Below are 13,439 nucleotides of genomic sequence, written 5' to 3' on the forward strand. Positions count from 1 at the left end.
TTAATCAACCAAAGATTATTGTAAACATGCATACCAAGAGAGACACTAAACACACAATAGAGCATTTAACTATGAAAATAAATGCAACAAGGCATCTCCAAATGCCTTCCACCATGCTTGTAGCTCTTCCTCCCTTGTTCCTTTCCTCTCCAAGTTTCTAAATGAATGTAGCTCTCAGCAACTTTTTGCACTATGGATATCTTATGGAGATTCGAGATTGAAATGTTTTAAACTATGTTATGCAAGTGTAAAACAAACTAGTTATGACATGCTATGATATGAAAATGATTTACTTTAGTCCAAAATGATAATATATGGGTGATTTATGCTAAAATGTTCTTCTCTAAAATTGGCTACAAGTTAATTGCATACAAGTTTTTAGGATCTGGATTATGAAGAAATAAGCTCTATTTATAGGTAAAATTGAGCAATGGATGGTTGAGATTGAGTAATCTCAACAAGGGTCAGGATTGAATGGTTTAAGATCCATGTGAGGACTTTCAACACAATCCCATGATGACAAGTATCAACATGAGATGTGTTGAGGAGAGAGGGAAGAAGCATTAAATGCTTGACATGACTTGAGGTTAACTTGGGAGGTAGGGTTAATGTTTAGTTGAGTGAATAAATTCATTATTCAAAAAATAATGCTTTTATCCAATGGATAAACTCTTGTGCAAGAGTTAGTGAGGATAACCATGGTCAAAGTGATAAATGCTTGAGGACACACATGGGTTACATGAGGGTTGAGTTAGAGGTCAAATTCTCTAACCATTGGTGCAAGTGGATTTAACCATAAATGGTTATGTAAGACCAATTAATGGTCATGTAAGAGACATTAGTGGTTTGGAAGACTTTAGAAGTTAGATTGTTGAACACATAAAGCCTTAAATGCTTTTCAAAGACTTTGAGGCCATTGAGAAGTGACTCCAAGTTGCTTAGGAACGTGACAATATTTAGGGGATGGATTAGGCTAATTAGGAAGGGGTTATAAGAGTCTAGAAGGGCTTTAGGATTGCAAGTGGATTTGGTGGGTGAGGGAAAATAGGATTTTTATTAAAATAAAATTCATTTATTTCAACAAATAGGTGCAACTTGTATTTGTAGGAGAATGCAAGTGGGGTGGGGCTGTAAATGATTTAAATAAATATTTTTAATTTATTTATTTAAAAGAAGAAAGGGGATTAAATTAAATAAATAGGTTTTATTCATTTAATTGATTGTGAATTTGGTTTAATGAATTAATTAAAATAAATTGAATAATTTATTTAATTAATAAGAGAATGTTTGAAGATGAATTAATTAAATGTTAATTTAATTAACTGATGGCTAGTGGGTTTTTAATCAAATAAATAGCAAATATTCATTGAATTAAAATGGACAGATTTATATGACTACATTTGTCCTATTGGGATTAGTTAAAACTGAGTCAAGTTTATAGGCCCATTTCAAAAATTTGCCTGGCATTTCCGAATGATTAAAATAAGTCAGTTTGAATGGCCTAGTTAGCAAGGGGATACAATGAAGCTGGTTGATTTTCAGAGGGTAAGGCTCGAGATTCATGTCCCACACCTTTCATTTGGCCTATTCAGTGATGTGCAACTTTCAGAATTCAATTTGGATAAGTTTATGAGGTACCCGTTTTGAGGGGTGAGCTGGAAGTGCATTTTAGGCACGAATGCAGATTTTATTGAGTAGCCTACTTTGCGCGATTACATCTTTTGCCCAGTTGATCATCATGAAGAAATTCAAAATGGATTCAATTCTATGCATAAATTTGAGTGAGCTCATAAATTTTCAAGTCTTAACTAATCCATTTGCTCAGTTTTTGAAGCCAATTCCGTTTGCAGTTTCTATGTTTTGGCAAGTCCCTGTTTCGACAGCTAGTCGAAGCCCTGTTTTGCACAAGTGTAAAAGTTGCCTCAGTAAGCGTCATGCCATAATGTTTGTTCCGAGCTGATGTTGGTATAAATGATGAGCTAAATTTCAAATTTCAAAGCTTTACCAATCCGTTTGATCGGTTTTCAAGAGAGCTCATTTTGCCATCAAATTCAGTTACCCGCACTCCTGTGTTAGATCAGTTGATGTTGCCCTTTTTGTGTGCATGCCATTTGTATCCTGTCAGTCTGGTGATCGAACTGAGAATTCAAAGATTTAATATGTACTTAAAGGTACCTATGTTCCAAATTTGAGGACCCACGGAGGTCGTTTGATATTTTTGAGAAAGGCATCATGTGTTGCCAGAACATTGACTTCATCAGGTCCGTAGTGTCGACAAAGCCAGTTGGCCGTTTTCGGAAATTAATATCTCTTCGCTTGGGACTCGTCTTGAGAAACCATTTGGTACAATTCATCCTTGTATATCAAAGTACACGCCTGTCAGATAGCGAGCTCCAAAAAGGTGTTTTGATAGGTTTGAAAATTACGTCTTCGCGATTAAATGCGAAAATTGTGGCGTAATTGCCTGAAGGTTGTAAAATGCGGATTAATGATCCAAAAATGATGCCGATCGTTCCCAAAGGTATGTTTGAGGTCCGTGAAGCTTTCCAGGGGTCAGTTGCATGAAAACGAAAATTTTTTTTAGTCGGACCCACTTTGGGGCCCGACTTGGCTTACGCCTACGCCGTATTATTTTATTGATGACGTGATTCCGTTAAGAGATGTTATTGCATGGGCTGTTGTGAAATTGAGATTTGGTTTTCTTAATGCTTGTTACTATGATTTCAAAAAGAGTATCAGGTGTAAAGCGTGGTAGTCATTAAAACCTCCAATAGCAATTCCAATTGGCAGGCATAAGGTGCATGATAATTTTATTTTGTCTTCATTGCTGTGGCGTGAAAAGGGCATTAAACTCCGGAAGGATTGCATTGTTCTTTATTTGTTTTCCCTTTTGTGTATAGCTATCCTTTGGCATTGAAATTTGTTTTCAAAGCTATTAAATGTGACTTTGCCATTCTCCAAAAGCTCTATGTGGTGTTTAGCAAAGGAGCTCTCTACAAATTCCTTGATCTTATGAAAAGATCAGACTTGGAAACCCAGATGAAGCAATTTTCGAAACAGATTAAAAAAAAAGAGGTGGAACAACCAATTATATTCATGGGTAATTCTATAGGAGGTGCTATGGCAACACTAGCTACAATCTCCTTTCTGGATAAGAGGATGAAAAATATCTATCCTTTGTGCATTACATTTAGCTCTCCTTTGGTGGGAAATGTTGCTCTTAGAGGATCAATTGGTTCCCAAGATTGGCTTGGAAGATTTTGTCATGTGGTTTCAAAACATGATTTTGTTCCTCACATGCTCCTTGCACCTTTTGAATCGATTGCACTACATTTGATTTCAATTTTCTCTCAGGGAGAGATAATAATGGGCAATGATTTTGATCCTATACAAGCTTGCAGGGAACTTCTTGACAATGTCAAGTGCCTTGGAAAGTCTAGCCCATATAAACCTTTTGGTATTTATATGATCTGTTCAACCCAGGGAGTAGCTTGTATTGAGGATAGTCAAGCTGCCTTGGAGATGTTAATTTTAACTTTGCAAAGCACTGAAGAAAATGGTATTGCCGATGCATTGATTTCAGAGCACAAAAGTTATGGTGATAAGTTGAAAAATGTTTTTGAAAGTGGATACTCAACAAGAGCTTCAAACATCTTCCCAGAATCCTCTGTTGAGACGGGAATAGCACTGCAATTAGAAGCCATGGGCTTTCAGAATCTGACTAAATCTGCATTTGATGCCTTGAAAAAAGACGCAGATTTGAAAAACAAGCATGACATGGACATTAAGGACCTAAATTCAAAGTTGAGCGAGAACCAAAGTAGACTGGTAGAGCTGGAATGGTACATTAAAATGGTATCTAAGGGCAACAGTTGTAGCTCCTACGATGTTTTCAAGGACCTGGGCGAAAAGAAAGATTTTCATATTAATCAGCATAGAATGAATCTAGAAGATTTTTGGGATAAAATTATTGATATGGTGAAGAATCAGCAATTGCCCAGTGACTTCCGATACCAAAACAAAATGGATCAATGCTGGAACTACATACAGAAGACTTGTAGAGCCCCTGGACATTGCAAACTTCTATCATCTGCACAGCGATAGGGGAAGTTGTCTCTCAATTAAGAACAGGCTGCTCCGTCATAGGGTTCTAGAAAAATGGCTGGATGACAAAAACCAAACTCGCATTGAAAGAGGTAGAGGGAGGAAAAAGACTCGCACAAAGTTTGCTCCTTAACTGAGGACTCTCGCTTTTGGGCTCGTGTAGGAGAAGCTGATAAAGACTTGACAAATCTCCAGCCAAAGAAAGAGCGAACTATCATTGCCCATCTCAAGAAAAGCCTCAAAGATTTTGAAGCTTATGTGTCGAAGATGATCAAGGAGAAAAGTATTTCCATGGAGGTTTTCTTTGAAGAGAGTGGCTTCATGATATGGTGGAAGAAATACAAAGAGTTTCAGCAGCAACACTTAGAAGAGTGGAATCAAGCTCCCCTTTCCTCAAATCCATGGAAAAGGAGAAATTGGGAGTTCAGAAGACAGGTTTTTGATTCAGTTTTATAGTCTGTTAGAAGTTGTTTATTTCCATGGCAATTTTCCCTCTTTGCTGTAGCTAATCACATGGCTGTATGGAAGTCAATAAACTTCAAATTGGCAGCAATTGAAACCATTCAAGCAACATTCTCCCTTCACATGATCTCGAAAGGGAACAAAGGACATGGTGAGTGAAGAGGAAAACAAAAGAAATTTCAAGCAAATCAATCAAGCGCCATGAAAGTCCCAGGAAAAGCTTTAAAAACACAGTCCTAGGCATAATAGCAATATCCCACATTGACTGTGGAAGGGAATTTTATAATGTTTATAAGCAAAAACAAACCCATCTATAATGTCTAATCCATAAAGGCTTTTGACACAAGGTGCCAATGGGCGCCCAGCAGGCGGGCCCATGTGTGAGCATGCTTCCTGAGGTGACAGAGGAGTTGACTAGACGAAGACCAAGTGGAACCCATGCAGGCACACTTCCCGAGGCAAATAGATGAAATTTTGTAGACGAAGGCCGGGTTAACGAGCGAGCAGGTTCGAGAGAGATCAACGGCTCGCGCTATTTCGCGAAAGGAAGATGCACGTGAGTTAAACCAGCGAAATAGCGAAAGTGAATGAGAGTCGTCCACGTGTCGGTGCAGTCAGCAGTCCAGTAGGGGGTCTCAGTGAGGTGGCACCCAGTGGCGATGACGTGGCATACGAGTAAGCAGCCCAGTGGCGATGGCGTGGCGGCCAAGTGGCAGAAGATGAGGTGTCATCCCAGGTGGCATCTGGTCAACCCCATCGACCAATTAGATCCCACCACGTGGCAAGACGTCAGAGCACATTTGGAGATGAAAAATTTAAAATTAAAATTGTTTATTATATAGTTTAGACTATATTAATAAATGAAAAATTTAAATGTTTGAGCACATTGGGGAATTAATTCGCCCAGGACTCAATTTTTGGCCAAGATATAAAGTGTTATATATTTTTGGAAAGCTCTTGGAGCGAGGAATCCGATTATGAAGTTAATTTGGACAAATGTGAGATATTTTAGAAGTAGTTTACACGGGAACAAAATTCAGTTAGAGAGGAGAGACACTTGGCAATTTTCAGTTGTGAATTTGTTTTTCTTCCCTCCTCTTTTTATTCCCCATTCTTCTCAGTTGTAAGGGTTCCAGAACTCTGTGAGGAAGTGCTCCATTTTTCATGGCTTCCATTTGTTGAAATTCTTGACCCAAACTTGTAAAGTTCCATGGATCTACTCAGGGTATAGAGGCTACATTGCAGGATGACAGATTGCTTTCTAGTTGCAGGTCTTACTTGTGTCAGGCATGAGTAAATTTCCCATGATATTGTCTCTGTGATATGTTTTTTTTCATTATTATGAATTCAATCCTCAAGGAGGATGAAATTTGTCATCTCAAGGAGGTTGTGTGACTGTTTATAGGTATCCTTCAAGGAAGGTTTTAAATTCTATAGTCAGTCATAAATGATGAAATGTATTTCCAGATCTGATAATTTTGTGAATGAATCAAATAGTGCATTAATATCAGGTATTGGTGCATGAATATCTTGTTTAAGGAAAACAAATTTGCATCTATGATTCATATTTGCAGTTCTGTCTGTAACTCTGTTGCCCAATGAACAAAGCACTGGTCTTGCAAGTTTAGGGATGGTTTCAGATCAACATTTTAAAAGACAAATCTATTTCCCTTTATGTTTAGGGGTGAGTTCTTCTCATTCCAAGCTCTATTTCATCCTATTGTTTGTACAGATCTAGCCAATCTATAATGTTCCTTAACTTGTTGAACTTGTGAAATGATCTATCTGCTTGATGTTGATGCAGTTACGTGTCTGTAATTGTTGTATTTAGTGCATCAAGAGGGTGTCCCCCCCTAGGTCTAGCAGAACCTGAAGTGCAGGAGGATCAATTAGGATCCTATGTTATGTTGTCCAAGCCCTGATGTGTTTTGTAGACTGAAATTGGCCATTTCATAGAAAGATTTGCAGGTGTTCTTCGGTTATCACTTTTGGTGAACAACATGTCCCTCTTTGAGACGGTGTGGTTTATCGCATCGTTTCAAAGAAAGAAAAATAGGTGTGAAGAAATATGCCCCATAAAGTGTTAATTTAATGGGTGGTATGCCCGCTCAAGAGATGGGCTAAAAATTTTGAAAAATCGGGCGATCTCTCGAAAAAGAATGAAAATTAGCAAGCAAGAAGAAGAGAAGAATTTAGCAATATGAGCAAAAGAATAGAAGAAATTAGAGATAAAATGGAGAAAGGGGAGGGACGGGAAGTTCATGAGGACCATGATGGTCAGCAGGGTAAACTTAGGTTTAGGACAAAGAGTATATATGGGGGAGAAGGGGTAAAAACAGGGTCATTTGCATTCATATCCTCGGGGATTTAGAGCTTTGATAGTGACCATTTTTTAAAGAGAAAACAACACTCAGGATGCCGGTACTGATAGAAGATCATGTAAAGTTCTGATGCCAATAGCTAACAAGATGAGAGGGGGGGGTGAATCATACAAACTTAATCTTCCATAAAATCAACAAATTCAACCTCGGTAACTTATACTTCAACAATATAACCAAAAACTGCTAAACATGCTAACTCATAAACACATAATCATCATAACACATATAACACCAGATTTAACATGGAAACCCAAATAGGGAAAAACCACTACGGGATTTCAGACCCACTAAGAAATATACTCTTCTAGAGTATGCTCGGTTAAAAGAAAATCTTGTTAAAGATTACAAACACATTGCTAGATGTGACCCGGTTAAGGGATTTCCCTCAAATCTGTTAGGATCTTCACTTTGTTAGAAGTGACCTTTTCAAAGGATTTCAAACACTCATTTAGAATGTTAGCTTGCTAGAGGGTTTACAAATAAGACTGTTAAGTCCACTCGATTAAGAGATTTTTTGTCACTTACAAAATAAACAACAGTAATAAAATATATTTGCAGCTTCACATCTAAAATGCTAAAGCAGATTCTATTTGCTCAAAAGAATCTTGTCATAGGACTTATCTTGTACCTCTGATGGGCTCGCTACTCTATTATTCAAATAGGTCTTCAAGCTTCTATGCTCGGTAATCACTATGTAGCATCCCTATGCTTACATTTTCCCGCATGCATTGTTTATCAACAATTCCTTATTTATAAACAATTTGCTAACCACCGAATCTCCTTGATCACATTTCCCATGATCAATCATAGCCATCAGAGCTTCAATCTTGACTAGGTTCAATGTATCCTTTGATCTGAAAAACATTTTACCTCGCCTTGGAACTTGCATACCTTCCTAGGAACTTGTGCTAGGTTATTGCAGTTCAATCTATGCTATAGATCTTCCTCTTGATTTTCCATTGTCGTAGATCTTTAACAAACTTCATGCATGGCATACCAATCATTTAATCAACTCCAGCTAATCAACTTCCTTCATTAAATAAAGCTTTCATTCCTTCAATGTTGTCTAACATAACTCGGTTGTTACTCAGTAAATACTAAACTTTACTCGGTAGACATTCTGCCTTCTTTAACTGATATCGATAACCTTAGGGTTTACCGACTAGGTTCTTTGCTTGGTGACATAGTATAGTATTAACTTTACAATCAACAACATATGTAGGATATCAAAACAATCAAAACAACATGATCTCATCATTGTCTAACTCGGTAATAGTTGCCCATTGAATAACTTATTTCTCCCCTTTATTATCACATCCTTTCTATGTCACTTACCAACCTCTTAATACTCATCAATACATACTTCTCAAGATATGGCAACATCATACTGAATCAGAAAATCAATTTCTTGACATCAATGACAAAATAATATTATAAAGACAGTAATCATCCTTCTTCAGTTATATCAATAATCTTCAACAACCTTCTCAATATCCTTAATGAAATATCAACAATCTTCTTCAATTGAAATTCCAACAATCTCCCCCTTTGGCATTGATGGCAATACCAACTTTTAAATGGTAATACCAACAAGATATTCAAATTGATTCAAACTCAGATTGTTGTTAGACTTCTCTTGTTATCCTTGAGCTGTTTTCTTCTTCTGAAGTCTTCTAGGCTTTTCTCCCTCTTTCTCTGATCTTGCATTTAGTCTTCTCCCTTTTTTAGTAATCTTCTTCCCCTGTCATTAGTCTTCTATTATCTTCTCCATTTAGGGCTTTACCATTTAGTCTACCATTTAGTCTTCTCCCCCTTTGACAACAATGCCAAAAAGAAAAAACTAATTCATGATTACTTCCCCTGTGAAGTGATTTTCCTTGTTGTGTTACACATGTATCAACTGAGTCTCGGTCAGAGCAACTTTACTCTATTCATTATTTCCTGCATACCTTTAGAAAAACCTCCTAAAGTGCGTAAATCAACATCAATCCACACATAGTATTTTGTAGATTCATCGAATTGATGCTTTCACCAAACTCTATCAATGAGTAGAAGATAGGGGTAGGACCCCTAACTTGCTTCGGAGATACTCAAAAGTGTCTCTTGGAAGTGGATTTGTGAAGATGTCTACAATTTTCTCCTTTGTACTAACATATTCCAGCACAACTTTCTTTTCTTGAACTTCTTCTCTGAGATAATGATACTTGATAGAAATATGTTTTGTCTTAGAGTGCATTACCAGATTTTTTGAAATGTTAATGGCACTAGTATTATCACATAATATAGTTACTAGCTCGATAACCTTTTCATTTATACCTTCCAACAATTGTTTTATCCATGCTATATTAGTGCAATTCAATGCTGCAGCAACATATTCAACTTATGATGTTGACTATGAAATACATCCTTGTTTCTTGCTAAGCCAACTCACTAGTCTTTCTCCTAAAAAGAAAGCTCCTCCACTTGTGCTTTTCCTGTCATCAATGTTGCTTGCCCAATCAGCATCAATATAAACATTTAAATTAAAATCATTTCTCTTTTCATATACTAAGCCATAATCTTTAGTGCCTCTTAGGTATTTGAAAATTCTCTTGATTGCTATCATGTGGGTTTCTTTGGGATCTGTAGAGAATCTTGCAACAATACCTACTGCATGTGCTATATCTGGTCTACTGTGCACAATATACTATAACTTTCCAATCATGGATCCATAAAGTGTCTCATCAATAGATGCAGATTCATCATTCTTTGATAGTTTCAGTTGGTAGTCATAGGAGTACTCACAAGTTTTGAATCCTCCATTCCAAATTTCTTCAATATTTCCTTTATGTACTTGGATTGAGTAATGAAAATTTCGTCTTTCATTTGTAGTATTTGTAAACCTATAAAATACTTTATCTCATCGATTAGTGACATCTCAAATTCTTTGCACATTTCATTATCAAAGTTTTTGCATAGAGAATCATTTCCACAAAATATAATGTCATCAACAAATATGGTTGAGATCAGTATTCCATTGTCTTCATCATTCTTCATGTACATATTATTGTTTTCATTTGTCCTTAAAAAAGCAATCTTGATTAAGTAAGAGTGCAATCTCTCATACCATGCTCTAGGTGCTTGTTTTAGACCATATAAAGCTTTGTTCAATTTACATACTTGATCTTTACTTCTGTCTTCAATAAATCTTTCAGGTTGTTCAATATAGACTTCTTCTTCTAGTATACCATTCAAAAATGCAGATTTAACATCCATTTGATATACCTTGAAATTTTTGAAAGCAGCATATGCCAACAATGTTCTTACTCCCTCAAGTCTAGCCATAGGCACAAAGGTCTTGGCATAATCTATTCCTTCTTCTTGAGCATATCCTTTGCAAACTAGTCTTGCTTTATTTCGAATGACCTCAACTTTTTCATTTAGCTTGTTTATGAAAATCCACTTTGTACTGATTACATTTTTGTCTATCGATCTTGGGACCAGTGTCCATGTGTCATTCTTCTTGATTTGATCAATCTCTTCTGTCATAGCATTTACCCAATCGTCACTATTAAATGCCTCTTTTACTATTCTTAGTTCAAATTCAAATATCAAACATGTGTTCTATCTCAGTTTGTTCCTTGTCATCACTGGATCATCCTTATCTCCTATAATCTGACTTGATGTATGATGTCTTCTGACATATTTGGCTAATATAGGCTTGGTAGGCTCTATATGATCTTCTTCATCACTCAGTAACTGGATATTATCTTCATTTTCTTCAGCAACTTTCTTGGTAGGACTTCTCGATTGAACATAAACAAATTCTTCATAATCTTCTGGTTCTTTGGAATTTCCTTCATAATTTCTTTCTACAAATTCATCAATTTTTACATTTGCACTTTCTACTATTTTGTTAGATGATTTGATCAAACATTTAAATGCTTTACTTCTAGAAGAATAACCAAGAAATGTTCATTCCTCGCTTTTCTCCAAAATGTTTGAGGTACCCTCTTTTCTATCATCAGGGTTCTAGCACAATCTACAATTGATCTATTTCTTCTCTCAGCTATCCCATTTTGCTAAGGTGTTCTCGGTGTAGACACTTGCCTTTTTATACCATGATCATTACAAAATAAGTTAAATTCATCAGAAGTGAACTCTCCTCTATCAGATCTAAGACATTTCAGTTGTCTTCCTGTTTCATTTTCAACTCTTGCCTTGTACCATTTAAACATTTGAAAAGCTTCTGATTTTTCTGTTAAAAACATAACTGACATCATCCTTGAGTAATCATCCACAAATAATATGAAATATTTATCACCATAATAACTTTGAACTTTCATGCGACCACAAAGGTCAGTGTGTACTAGATATAAAATTCCTTTAGAAGTGTAGGACTTACTTGTAAAGCTTGATCTTGTCATCTTACCCATTTGGCATCCTCAACACATAGCATTCTCAGGTTTTTCCAGACTTGGTAGACCTCTTACTCGATGTTTCTTACTTATTTTGATCAGATTATCAAAATTTACATGACAAAACCTTTTATGCCATAACTAGGCATCATCTATCTTTGCATGAAGACACTTGTTCCAATTTGAATCAAGGTGAAATGTGTTACCTTTTGTTTGTGTCCTGGTAGCAGCTAACTTTCCATGCTTTTCATGAACTTTGACATTTCCTTTCTGAAATTCTATTCAGTAACATGTGTTGTTTAGTTGTGCTACACTCAAAAAATTGTATTTCAAACCTTCAACCCAATAAACATCAGCATATTTTGCATTGTCAAGAAGTATGATAGAGCCTTTACCTTTTACCGGACATGGTACATCATTACCAAATCTTACATATCCTCCATCATAATCTTCTAATTTAACAAATTTGTGTTTATCACCTGTCATGTGATGTGACCATCCACTATCTATGATCCAAGAATCATTATTATTTATGTGAGATATTAAGGATTTCTCTTCATACTTTTGTTCATCAAATCCATCCTTAATAGCCACATAAACAACTTCCTCTGTATCAGTTTCATCAGATTTATCATCATTGGATTCCTCATCAACTACTAGGCATGTCTTTCTGTCTCTCCTTCTGAAATCTCGGTATCCTCTGTAGTGATTTTCTTTCTGTCTGTCATCTCGGTATTCTCTCTTTTCACTAGATTCTTTGTCAGGGCAGTTAGAAGCCATATGTGCTATTTTATCACAGTTAAAACATTTTAAAGGTAGCTTTCCTTTATACTTACCTTTTCCTCTTGGTAACCTTCTGGCTAATAATGCTTCAAACTCTTCTTGCTTTTTTATTTCCTCATACAATTTGTTCACTTCTTCCATGTTCTTATGAAATCTTTCACTTGCTACACTGTGATTCCCTTCAGAATACTTACTCATTCTATCATTGTATTCATTAGATTCACCAAGATGAAAAGAACTGAATGTAGATTCTACTTTATTTACCGAAAACCCACTATTATCAAAATTACTTAACTCAAATGCATGTAGCTTACCAATAGTAGCATCCAAAGAAACTGGCATATTTGGTATAGACCTTAGTTCATTGATTACAGAGACTTGAATGGCATAAGTAGGTAGAAGTGTTCTAAGAAACTTTTTACATCCTTTTCTTCAATAGTTCCTCCTGCTCCTTTGATTTGATTGACAGTCTCCTTTAACCTTATATTGTATTGAGTTATGTTCTCACCTTCATTCATTCTCAGGGATTCAAGTTGTCCTCTTAGACTATCTACTTTTTCTCTTTGAACATGTTCATCACCGCCATACATAGATATGAGCTTGGTCCACATTGCTTTTGCATCATTATAGCCTTCTAGATCATTAAACTCTGAGTCAGTCAATGTTGATGTTATTTCAATCATAGCTTGAATATGTTCTTGCTTTGCCTTTATCTCTTCCAAGGTCACTGGGTTGGTGCTTGGTGGTATATAATCATTCTCCAAATAATATGTTGCATATTCTCCAATTCCTGATAAATGCAGCTTCATCCTTTTTTGTCATGTGGAGAAACTTGACTTGTTCAGCTTTGGTGCATCCCTTTTATACATCTTCGGATCTTTGTCTCAAGTACCTTTAAATTTTTCTTCCGAAGTCCACAACTCTAATACCAATTGTAAATTTTTGATGCCAATAGCTAACAAGATGAGAGGGGGGGGGGGGGTGAATCATACAAACTTAATCTTCCATAAAATCAACAGATTCAACCTTGGTAACTTATACGTCAACAATATAACCAAAAACTGCTAAACATGCTAACTCATAAACACATAATCATCATAACACATATAACACCAGATTTAACGTGTAAACCCAAATAGGAAAAAACCACTGTGGGATTTTGGACCCACTAAGAAATAAACTCTTCTAGAGTATGCTCGGTTAAAAGCAAATCCTGTTAAAGATTACAAACACATTTCTAGATGTGACCCGGTTAAGGGATTTTCCTCAGATCTATTAGGATCTTCACTTTGTTAGAAGTGACCTTGTCAAA

General features: G+C 36.1%; 1 protein-coding gene across 1 annotated transcript; it reads left to right on the forward strand.

Moving 5' to 3' along the window:
* The first annotated feature begins 3,366 nt into the window (after positions 1–3,366).
* On the forward strand, positions 3,367–4,104 carry LOC131860072 (lipase-like PAD4). The gene has a single exon (XM_059214428.1). It carries the CDS (start codon positions 3,367–3,369, stop codon positions 4,102–4,104), a length of 738 nt encoding a protein of 245 aa, XP_059070411.1.
* Positions 4,105–13,439: the final 9,335 nt, after the last annotated feature.

Source organism: Cryptomeria japonica, chromosome 11 (genome assembly GCF_030272615.1).
Source record: "Cryptomeria japonica chromosome 11, Sugi_1.0, whole genome shotgun sequence".
Lineage (NCBI taxonomy): Eukaryota > Viridiplantae > Streptophyta > Pinopsida > Cupressales > Cupressaceae > Cryptomeria > Cryptomeria japonica.